General features: G+C 35.0%; 1 protein-coding gene across 2 annotated transcripts; it reads left to right on the plus strand.

The window, feature by feature from the left end:
- Window positions 1-1,800: 1,800 nt before the first annotated feature.
- Window positions 1,801-9,082, plus strand: LOC103926615 (COP9 signalosome complex subunit 7). Of its 2 annotated transcripts, none has more exons than XM_018642376.2 (9): window positions 1,801-2,163; window positions 2,928-3,003; window positions 4,339-4,427; window positions 6,058-6,147; window positions 6,320-6,364; window positions 6,467-6,537; window positions 7,345-7,483; window positions 8,552-8,594; window positions 8,811-9,082. In XM_018642376.2, the coding sequence occupies exons 1-8, from the start codon at window positions 2,005-2,007 to the stop codon at window positions 8,558-8,560; spliced, it is 678 nt and encodes a 225-aa protein (XP_018497892.1). In that variant the 5' UTR covers window positions 1,801-2,004; the 3' UTR covers window positions 8,561-8,594; window positions 8,811-9,082. The 2 variants fall into 2 exon arrangements, with proteins under 2 accessions (XP_018497892.1, XP_018497891.1); XM_018642375.2 differs by having other exon boundaries at window positions 1,803-2,163; window positions 8,503-8,594.
- The last annotated feature ends 3,221 nt before the right edge of the window (window positions 9,083-12,303 follow it).

Consider the following 12,303-nt stretch of genomic DNA (forward strand, 5'->3'; position numbering starts at 1 on the left):
AAATCAACTCCAATTTGGTCCCAAAAGGTATCTTTAAATTGAAATACGGAAATAAGGTGTTATATGTGTCAAATGCCTCTATTAGTGAAATCGTAGTGCACCATGTGATTCAGGACGTCGAAAAATCTTAGGTTAGGTCTCGGGTTCATGTGCCACCATACAGACGGTCTCACACCACCTAGTTGTCAGTGTACACGCTATTGTAGCCAACGAACACACCTCCATCACCGTCAGTACATTGTTGCTGTTGTCACTGGCCAACTATACAACTGCAATGACAGTCGTCACCTGGTGCTGTCATATGTTAAGCAGTGTTGCGCTTACTCATTGGTGAGGCAAGCACAACCATTAGAATTAAAGGATTGTGCCGATGCAACCACTAAGTATGCTAATGGCCGCCATGCTTCGTCACCAGAATCTTCACCAGATTCTGTAGAATTTCCAGAAATCGTTTCAAAGCTCCAAATTAGATCATTTTCTCGTGTTTCTCAACCAAATCTTCATAAAAAGCTGTAAAACGCTTACCAAACCCTAAACCAAAATGTTTTACTTCTAGGTTCACTTCGAACTCGTTGGAAAACGGCCAAATTCTTTGCTGAAAACTGGAAACCAAACACAGAGAATAAACCGGGGGTTAAAATCTTCGATTTCAACTCAACAACAACATGCACAACATGATTTGATACTTGGGTTTTTGAGTATAGTCTAAAATATTAGGACAAAGGGCTTCCAATGGGCCAAAATAAAAGTCCTTAAAAGAGACTAGCTGTATATCTCAAACAAATCCCCAAATGTGAGGACATTATGAGACTCAAAGAATGGGCTCCACTGTTAATTTGAGTGTGAAACAAACGCCACCCACAAGTGAATGCTGTACAACAGCTTCTCATTTTGATTTTTTTCTTGTTTTTTGAACCCACTATGTGAATGCTAATAACCATTCCTGTAGCTTCCCTTTTTTTTTTTTAACCATTAGCCTTTTGATTTTTATCAACGACCACAATACTCTAATGAAATGAACAATAATTTTTTGATATTTTAGTCCCTACATTTAGGGATTATATTATAAGGACCTCTCAATTGAATGTAATAATCCTTTAGTGACCCGAATATTCTCTTGAAGTCCCTAAATGAGTCCTCAAATGTGGTGATAAGCGTTTTTGTTTTGAGACTCGCATTAGAGATGCTCTTAACCCACTCAAAACTTTCCTAACGTGCAATTATGATTTTTCGCCTTTTGAACATGTTACTTAATATATGAATTTCATTATTCAAATTAAGTATTAATAAACATGCGCATTTAAAAGTTATTAAAAATTATGTATTAAAAACATGAATGTTTAAGAACTATTGAATTTTTGCTAAAAAAAAAAAAACTATTGAATTTGAATCATATTATTACTAACTTATTGTAAAGTTAAACTCACCCTCTTTCATTTAGTGTAAATAATATCGTTTATTAAAAAAAAAATATTATCATTCGGTGACCCGAACCATATGACTGCTATATAGCTCAACCTAACCCGACCCGACTCATATGGATTGGTAGACCCACTAAAACATGGAAAGATATCCTCTCCAGATCTCTTACTTCAAAGCTCAAGGATCAAATGATCCGGACCTTTGAAATTTGATCCAACGGCTAAAAACAGAAAAGTTAGTAAAAACTTTAAAAATTATAATAATTTTTAACTGTTAGATCAAATTTTAAAGGTCCCGAATCACTTGATTAATAGAGGAAAATATCCGAGATGATCTCTTGTCCTAAAACACACATCCCTGATAGAAAGTTAGAATCGTTACTATAAATTTCGCCCAAAACAAAAGAATATAAATATCAAATTTGCAGAAACCAAAATTCCCACCGCCAAAACCCACCAAAATTCATCCCTTAATTCGTCTTTCAACCTCTCTCTCTCTCTCTCTCTCTCTCTCTCTACTAATTTTAGTTCTCCCTTTCCACCAAAATCCGGGTTTTTCCTGTGTTCTCAAAGAGGGTTTTCAATGGAGGTAGAGCAGAAGCAAGCCCAGGTGATCGAGCACTTCGTGAAGCAAGCCTCTAGTCTCCAGGGGTCCTCTCTCGTCAGCCTCATAGTCCAACTCACCTCTCATTCTTCTCTCTTCGTTTTCTCCGAGATTTTGGCTGTCCCCAATGTGCTCGAGGTCAGTCCTTTCGTGTTCTTTGCTTGCCTGATGCAATTTGGGATAAAAATTTTGCTTTTGGGTTCTGGGTATTCTTCAGATTCTGTATTTTTGTAGGAAATTAGTGTTCTCATTTGGGTTTTATGCAAAGTTATAAATTTGTGTTTGGTTTTTAGTGTATGATCCCAATAGAAGACTGTGGGTTTTAGTACCAATTTAGAATATTTCCATTACAATTTGTGTTTTATGTTGATATCAAAAGTAGAAGGGGTTATGAAAGATTTAAAACAAAAGGAATGTTAATTGTATATCTGATCGGTACGATGTATGCTTGGTTAAATATGGAAAATATGGATACCCATCAGAGCCCAAAGAGATCACTTATTAACTATTAATCCCGCGTTGAAATTGGATTCTTGTACATTTTGTCTTTGATGAGCTAAGGTGACTTTGTGCTTACTGCTTACAGACCCTAGTATGAAAACTTGCTTCTACTGTATCCTGATCATGACTTAAGTATTAATTAGTGGATATGGAGTACCCAAGCCATTATATTCTTTATAATGATTTGGGTTAATTGATAAATTTTGTCTAGTGGAACTCCAAAAGGTGAAATGAGGGGCAAAGCATTCCATCCCAATTTATTTTCTTTATTTATTAGTGCAGTGAAGTTTAATGATGGGTTCATGATTCCTAACAATCACCTCTCCTTTATTCCCTAACATGGTATTGTTAGATTCTTGACGTGTATTATGTTTCGATTCTCATAATGTGTTTCAATGCAGCTTCAAGGAACGGGATATGCTGTATACATTGATCTACTTCGTCTCTTTGCTCATGGAACATGGAGTGACTATAAGAGTAAGAAACGTTCTGCACAAACTCCTTTGCACTACCTATAAGGGGAGACATTCTGTACTTCTATTGGTCCTTCAGTTATAGTAACTTTTTTTCATTTTACCAACTAGATACATTAGGATGTTTTTTGTTGTTTGAAAAAGTTAGATGTTGGGACTAGATACCAAAGGTTTTACAGTTTTCCAGATTCTCTGATCTATCAAGGATTCTCCAGTATTAGTTTAAAATAAAAGGTGATCAGTGATTGATAGACATGTTTTGGTATGCTTGCATATGCTGTCAAAAGCGTCACAGTTTTGGAAATGAAAGGGGTAACATTGATACATTTTCCCTATGGCAGGTCTGATATAAACCTCAATGGTTTAGGGCCTTGTCCCAACTAATCATGCTCCTCCATTTTATCCCACCAGGGCTTATTTTTATTTTGAGTCACATGCTGTTATATATTTCCTAATTATCCCTATCCATTTTATTTTCTGTCCTCTTACTGTAATACTACTGTCAATGCTGATTAACCAGTAGTTTGAACAGGTAAAATCTTTAACCTTAGTTGAACTGTCCAAACCCTCAAAGCCTGTTTTATTTCATTTTTCTCCAATTTGAGTGAATTGTGTGTGTGGTAATTTTGGAATCTATCACTTTCTGTAGAACCACACATCTATCTCGACATTCTTATTTAAGCCACAATCATTTTATGAATATCTTTTTTTCTTTAACTACCTAGCACTCTGTTCCAAAATAGCATGCCTTCTTTCATATGACTTGAAGACAAAAGGTTTTACGGCTATCAAGTTTCAAAAGGCAGAGTTTCTGAACTTTGAATCGATTGTCTTTAATAGTTTGGGAAGGCAATGATGAAATTCTTTCAATTAATAGCAAAGTTACTTGCAATAGGTTATACAACATCGTAATAAGTAAAATACCTGCTTGTTCTAGGAGCCATCTTGGTATACATATATTGACAAATGTTACCTGCAAAAACTGGAAGTTTTCCTCTTGTTCATTGTGTACTTCTTGTACAACAGTGTATGGACAATCAACAGTATTATGTCAAGCCATTGCTGCCTTGCATTAGTGCTCAATGTGTAAGGAAGCTTAACATTTACTGTTCGGGATCTAATAATGTGAAATTGTCAGGTCTACTTATGTTACTACTGCTTCATAAAGTATCTATCTGTATTGGACAAGAAGTTGTTTAAGGAGCCATAAGATCTTTGATCACTCATAGTCATTTTGTTGGTTGTTTGATTGGATTATGACATTGGCAGTGGCACTTGAAATTTATACTCCTTGTTTAACATACGTATGAGTGCAATTTAATGACTGAATGAGTGGCAGGTAATGCTAGCCTTCTTCCACCACTAGTCCCAGATCAAATCACCAAGCTGAAGCAACTTACTGTGCTTTCTCTAGCTGAGATGAACCGGGTATAACGATTAGCTTGATATCATACTGTAATAGTTTGACCTTTTTTTATTGTTGTAGTCTGGTATACCTTACTTGAAATTTCCGGTTAGTCCCTTATTGGAATATGGTACTTACAGTAATGCAGTTTAATATATCTCTTAAAGTTCCTACTTTGGTCAAATTATTTCACCTTTGTGCCAGGAAAGAAAGCCACTTCATTTTTCCATGCATAGAATATAGGGGTTTTGGTGGGTGATAGTGCTTTAGTTCGTGTACTTCTCAAATCAATATTCATATGAGATTCTCAAGGTCTTGTTTTGCCTAGGTGGTAAAAAGCTTGCTTTTGACATTTTGAGACCTAATTAAGGCTAGAATTTTTATATTAATGTAGTTTAGAATTTACATTAGATGAAAATAGCAAAAGATTTAGAGATTGGGGATAAAAAGGGGAGGAAGGAGGCTCAGAAGAAATTGTGGCTACTTATGAACATATTTTTTGCATCCCAAAAATTACTCACACAATAAGTATGAAAGCAAACTAGACACTAAACTAAAAATGAACACTTGTAAAGGTTACTAGACTTCTTTAAAGAAAAGGGAAGAGATTTGGAAATTTTTTATTTCCCCCTATTTATTTCCTGGAGAAAATTGGGTGGATTAGGTTATAAAAGCAAACACAGTTTGCCAAAACATCTGGGTGTTTGTTGCCTAAAATTGGAGAAAGGAGTAAGACATATATATTTAGCTTCACATTTATTCAATTATCTTTAAATTATTTTAGACTGGTGTGGGTTTGATTTGACATGGGAACTGCTACTTCTTGCTGGTGGAGACTAGGTTGGCATTAGGAAAATCACTTTATCCTTTGGTGGTGTGGGCTTCTTTTGTATTTGGTCAGAAAGAAGTAGGTTGTTTAATTCTTTTTGGGATAAAATTAGTTTCCAGCTTCTGTATTTCCATTTTGATTTTAAAGGGGGGGTTGGTGTTTGAATTGAGTGAAGTGGGATTTTTTTTTTTTTTTTTTTGTTGATACTTGATGGTTAGAACTCCGCCTGTGTAAGTTTATCTCACATTGCCGGTCCCAAGCCCGGATAAAGGAAGAGGGGGAGGGCGTTAGGTAGTTGACAGCCGGCACTCCTATCTTACGTCGAATCCTTAGTATTATGATACTTGATAGTTAGACTAATTGTGATAAACTTATTACCATGATGCTTGTAGTTGGTGTGGGCTTCTTTTTGTATTTGGTCAGAAAGAAATAGGTTGTTTAATTCTTTTTGGGATAGAATTAGTTTCCAGCTTCTCTATTTCCATTTTGCTTATTAAAGGGAAGGGGGGTTGGTGTTTGAATTGAGTGAAGTGGGTTTTTTTTTTTTTGTTGATACTTGATAGTTAGACTAATTGTGATAAACTTATTAACATGATGCTTGCAGTTGTAGCTTTTCTTTCTTACTAATTAACAAAATTGTCTTATCCAAACAAATACCATGATGAGTATCCTGTCTTTTCATCTTGAATATCCAATGAATACCCTTTCCCTACCCCTAAATTCCTGATCATGGTATAATATACCGTGGAGATATGGGCCTTCTGAGTTGGTACTTGTTAGGTATGAATGCAACTGCAGTTTCTAAATTTTTCTGTTTTTCCCAGGTTTTATCATATGATCAACTTCTTGAACAGCTTGATCTTTCAAATGTGCGTGAACTTGAAGACTTTCTTATCAATGATTGCATGTATGCGGTATGTGCCCCCTATTCGTTAATGAGAAAAAATGTCATAAATTCCGTCGCTTTTAAAAGATTTGGAATATATGTGTTCTCATTTATGGGATGATTTCTTTCAAGCCTGTAATAAGGAAATACTGAAAAGGTTGCAAGCTGAAAAGGCTAATTTTTCATTGTCTTATGTATAGGGCATAGTCAAAGGGAAGTTGGATCATTTGAGAAGATCTTTTGAGGTTGGATATGCTGCCTTGACTATTACATTTGACTCTTTTGATGATTTCCTGGATGTATGTTTTGATTTCAGTGTTTTATCTTGACCATCATTTAATTTCCAGGTTCAATTTGCAGCTGGGAGGGATTTGAGACCTGGACAACTAGGGAATCTTATACAGACTTTAGATGATTGGTATGCATGTTTCTGTATTTAGTTGGTCACTTTATGATTGAGGTCTTTCTTTCCCACTCTCATTTTGTGTATTTGCACTCTCCCCTTAATTTTATGTATTCATTCTCGTTGGATTTATTCAAATAAAGCATAGAAATAAGAGAAAGGAGCGCAAATGGATAAAATGGGAGTGTGGAAACGCTATTCTTCTTATAATTCCCTCTCCAAGACAAGTCCTATTTGTCATGTTAGGTACCTTCTTACCTATGCATTGCCTAATGGAAGTTAGACAGAAATCAATCTTGATCTAGTAGGGTTTTGTTTTTAAAATTTGTGCCCCAGGATGGTGGTACAAGTAATTTTACTAACCATCCTATATGCACCCTAACCTGCGTGTCTCCCCCTCTCTTGAAGAGAAGTTATACATCAAGGCGTCATTATAATGTTAGTTGATCCATGCATTACTAAGGGGCTGTTTGATAACCATTTCATTTTCAGATTAGTTTTTATTCTCATTTTTTCAAACTGAACCGAGAACTTGTTTGGTAACTACTTGCAGTTTTCTAAAAAAAAAAAAAAAAAAACATTGAAGGCCAAGTTTTGAAAACTCAATAGTACTTTTCCATTTTCATTTTTTTGAAAACTGTAAACTAAAAACAAAATGGTTATCAAACTGCCTGTAACCTTTCCAAAGCTTACATCATGATAAACAAATTGTTACCTGGACCTTTTCTGTTCCAAATTACGTTCTTTTTAGTTATCCTAATGTAGAAAAGAGTACTGTAAAACTTTAGTAGGATGTTTACAGCAATTATTTGAAACTATCAGGTTAGACACTACAAACAATGCGCTTCTCACAATTGAAGAGAAGATCAAATGGGCAGATAAAAAGTGTGAGTTGGATGCAATACACAAAAAGGCAGTCAACGACAGGGTGGAAGAAGTCAAGAAGTCTGTCAATAACAAGGTAAGTTGAATCCATCATCAACCTATATAATCATAATTTTGTTTTGAGTTGTGATGCACCATCTAGGGATTGCTTCTCTTTTCTTTGCTGTGGTCATAAGATGTTCTGTAAAGGGAAAAATGCCAGGCTTATGTGGGAGTGCTTGGGTCTGGCCGTGCTTTGGGTGGTATGGTTGGAAAGATATATGAAGGACTTTTGAACATTATGTGGGAGTGGGGGTTAAGGAGTTACGGGACAAAGTGCAGTTTTGTCAGCTCTTTGGGCTTCGGTTACTGAGTTTAGTCACACTACCTTCTCTATTATTTGGCTTGTCTGGGAGTTTTCGGTTGTTTGGCTTTTTGTTGTTTGTTTTGTTCCTTTTTCCAAAAGATAAAAAAGGTAGATGAGATGCCTTTGGACTCTGGGTATGTAGTGGTGAAGTTTTTGGTTTCCAGATTGTGGACTACCACTATCCTTTTTATATCAAGGAGACATTTACTTTTTGTTTTGAATAGAAGAGCTTTTATCAAACTTGCCAGTATGCTAGGGGCCTAGGACCGAGATACGTTACACTCATACAGCTTCAGCATGTCAAAATTCAGAAAATATTCCAAATAAGAGGGCAAGCAATTAAAACCTTTTTATTTTCAAAACCATAAAATGTTTACCTTCACAAATCCCAGTTTCTGTGTTTTCTCTGTATCAAAAGCTATGAGAAATAGGGTTTCCTACTTGGACGAGCCTTGGAAGCTCTGTTAACTCAAATATAAAGGATTCTTTTTCATGAACTTCGATAAGGCCATAGGGTTTACATCATTGGGCAGATAGCCCTTAGGTTAACAACTTTAGAACTAGTTTTGCCAATTCTACTCACATTTTCAAAGTTATTTGAAACGTGTGTTAATAATTCACTCAAACAGCTGTGTGCATCAGAGAGACAGAGAGACAGAGACAGAGAGAGAGGCAGACAGACAAATTTTCTTGTAATATATATTGCTCAACTTGTTTTACTTACTTGGCATAGGGTGAACTTTAAGCAGGGTGGGCGAGACTTCCAAGCCTTTGATGACATTCTGTTTGGTGAAACAGCTGGACTAATGGACTATGAAGAAGATCGAACCCGATCCAAGAGGTATTAAATTCAAACATCTTAATCATGTGTTGTTATTATACCTTCACCCCTTCAAAAATTAATTTTTGTATTAATCGCGGTGAACTAAAGTCATGTGTGTTAATTACCATCACCTGGTTGACAATATGAGCATCTCTACTTGGCAGTCTACCGTATAATGTATGTATTGCATCCGAAATCATTCCCATTTAATCTCATGAAACTCAAATATCGCAGGAGAAGATCACCGGTACATTAACAAGTGCGGCCGCGCCTGGGTGGAGGGTGGGGGGTGATGTCTGGAGCACTGCCAAAATTTATCCATAGTGCTTAATTGTTTTATGCTCAATTTCTTAAGGATGGTGGTATAGCATGATTATGCGACATTTCGAAGCTTCGTGTGTATTTAGAAAGTCTATATACATGGAAATATGGAATGCTCCTTATTGGTTCTTCGGTTAAAAACGTTTTAAGGAGTGCTTTTGCAGCGAAGCACTTTTATCTTGTAAGTGCTTTTGTTAGTCGTATGTCAAAAAATTTATTAAAATTCAAGTGCTTATTGAAAAAGCACTTGGAGTGCTTCATGAAGCGGAAAGCACTAATAAGAAGCACTTTTATAACCCAAAAGAACTTTTGCATTTTTCTGTCAAATGCAGTCAAATTGCTTTTTTGATCATTCTCTTATGGTAAGTTAAGAACAGTTGAGATTTACAACTGTTCAATCTTTGAATCCAATGCAAACTAGGCAAACGTGGATCTAACAGCCTTCGATGTCTCTCAATCTCCCATTCGTTTGCATGAACATTTAACATCCCCAACATTTACTTAAAGCCTTTTACAGTGGGTTAGAAAGTTGAGTGCGATACTAATAATATAAGGATCAAACAATTACAATAGCAAAAAAAATTAAGTGTAATGAGAGTGCTTCTTTATTTTTTAGTTTATCATATTAACTTATGGGTACGGAGAGATTTTTTAATGTGTCGGGGGCTTGGGAAAACACTTGAAAAACGAATTGACCAATCATACAATTTGAAAAAATAAAAAGTAGAGGGTTCTTACATTTAATATATAAACTCATCCTTTTTAAAGTCACACCAGTGTTACAATTTTTATAATACGAATCAAATTATCAAACTCATGTAAATTATTGTGAAAGGCCTTACGAAACATAAAAGCTTTTTCTAAGTACGACAATACCTATGTGCCCTGGCTGGGTCAAAGTTAGTTTTAAGAGATATTGGGCTAACATTGTAGAAGCTCATTGTAGGCCAAGCCGGGCTCAGCCTCAAAATTTGTATGTAACTAAATTTTTGTCACGCTTATGCTTTTAACAATTAGTCTTTTTATGTTAAATTATATTTTGAGGTTTTTAATTTAAAATTTTGATTTAGGAAATGAAGCAACCGTGTGTAAAAATAAATGCATTCAAAATATTCTGAACTTATTATTTTATCCCTCACTAATTAAATGATAGTGTTTTGAATTTCTAATTAATGAACATCATTTTTTGGTATTTCAAATGTTTCGCCATTTTGCTGTTCTCACTTTGTGTAGTCTTAAAATTATTTTGGAATATGGGTACTCGAGCCACAAACATTATAGGAGCTCACCCCGTTTTAGTTTCATTAATTAGCCTCTTGGCATGCATTCACGCGTGACCCAAGTAGCCTTAAAGAGGACCATATGCGCCTCGTGCCAAGTTTTCATTACGTACGTTTTTTGGAGTTGTTATAATATGTTATCTTAGTGGTGAAGCTTTTGCTCAGATGAGTGCAGACATTGCATTTGAACTCTTCGACAGAAGAAGACATGAGGGAAATATGAAAAAAGGGAGATTTTTCTTCTCATGGTGAAGCTTTGCTCAGATCAGTGCGGTTTCATCTTCCTTCCTCTCGCTCCCATTTGTCTCAAATGGTATTACAACGCTTACTGCATATAAAACCGTACATACAAGTATAGCTACCTGTTACTTTTTGGGAAATATTAGCATTTAGGTTTTGCTTGTTAGTTAGGATTTTTGGGCCTAGCTCAACGAGTTAGGATTTCTTAAGTTTAGTTCTCTATAAATATTGCTTGTAATTTAGTTTGAGAAGTAAGTTAATCACAATGTAGTCTCTTTGAGTTTTGTAGCCGTTTCGGCGTTCTTGTTTATTTATTAATATTCTTATTATTTTATAATCTTGTTCGTCTTGCACTCTAATACTTTGTCATAAAATGGCTCGAGACGAAAGGCAAAAGCTACAAGTGCATTTCTACAACCCTAACAGAATCCACGATGCATGATATTTGGCCGATCAACCTCTCCAACCCTACTGTGAAATGCAGTATTGCTTTTCTTTTTCTTTTTTCTTTTTTTTTTAAATTCAAGCTATATTCTATTTTAGACTAATCTAAACTGCAAGAAGATGGACCCAAACTTAAGATGTTACATTTTGTTGTCATAATTCTGAAAAAGTTATAAAACAAACACAAATAATTAATACAAAATTAAATATTACTAATGTACTTTAACTATTACAAGCCAAAAATACTAAAATGTTCTTAATAAATTAAAGACTATAATAAAAGAAAAGAAAACAACTTATTTATTTTAATAGAGCAGATACTGCATGCACTCGCAGAGGCTTCATCCAGTGAATGAAGCAGTAGTATTTGTTTAGACGGTCATGGCGATAGAAAACTAAAGATACAAACATGTGACTAAATTGGAGATAGTTGAATGGTTGAAATGTTGGATGAATAAAACATATATATAATATTCGAAAAAAGAATAGTCGTCGTCGATGGTTTTGTATCTAGCAGTTGCAACTGGCAGGAGTTAATTAGCTGCTGTCCCCATTTTGGGTTTGAATATGTGATGAACATGGTTGAAATTCAAACTGAATTTAGAGAAAGTCAAGGTCAAAAAAAATGTAAAAGTCAAAGGATGCAATAAACTGCATGCAGCGCCTGTTGCTTGCACGGACCGTACAACTCTATCCTACCTGTTTGAATTTTATGGGGTTCACGTGACCCCCCCCTTTTCTTCTATTTTCCGACAAACCCTACTAACTTTGACTATGTACTGATAACCCCTCCGAATTTCTTTTGTGCTGACCTTCGGAATCAGCTAATATTGGCCGTTGATACAAGATCATGCGGCTAGAATTGGACATAGTTTTGAAGCCAAAATCCCTATCCAGTACAAGCCTTCAACAAAACAGAGAGATGAGCACAGAGGGAGAGGTCGACCGCCTCGTTTATGTGAAAATGTTAAAAAAGTTAAAATCCAATTCTGGGCGCACTTCTTGTATGAACGGCCGGTATTAGTTGATTCTAAGGGTTGCATAAAGGAGATCAGGCGAAGATCTCAATCCTTTAAACATCTAACCTCAAAAAAAGAAATATTCAATGCATAACACCTTTTTTTTAATCTATAGAGAAATTAGGTTTTCATCATTTCTTTTGATATTTCATTAATTAAAATCCTATTCCTTTTTAATTTTTGATCAAGGTCCTTGGGTATTAATAACATCATTAATTATTTCAATAAATTTTTTTTTTGTATTTCTAAATATATTCATTTAATGTTAAAAATGTTACAAATAGTATATTTATATTTATGACTAAATTTTTTATCATATATTTTTAGTTTTAGTTTGCACCCATTTTCAATTTATAATTCTTTTTTAATTTGTACTAATTTTGTTTTCAGTTTTAATTTGTACCCATATATTAATTTCTTTTT

This window comes from the organism of the source record quoted next, unplaced genomic scaffold, assembly GCF_019419815.1.
Source record: "Pyrus x bretschneideri cultivar Hongxiangsu unplaced genomic scaffold, Pyrus_bretschneideri_v1 Contig14, whole genome shotgun sequence".
NCBI lineage: Eukaryota > Viridiplantae > Streptophyta > Magnoliopsida > Rosales > Rosaceae > Pyrus > Pyrus x bretschneideri.

Bases quoted from the DNA above. Each gene is read 5' to 3' on its own strand.
- LOC103926615 (XM_018642375.2), top strand. From the start codon at position 2,005: ATGGAGGTAGAGCAGAAGCAAGCCCAGGTGATCGAGCACTTCGTGAAG. The intron at 2,164-2,927 runs GTCAGTCCTTTC...GTTTCAATGCAG, and splicing joins CTGTCCCCAATGTGCTCGAG to CTTCAAGGAACGGGATATGC. The intron at 7,484-8,502 runs GTAAGTTGAATC...AACTTTAAGCAG, and splicing joins AGAAGTCTGTCAATAACAAG to GGTGGGCGAGACTTCCAAGC.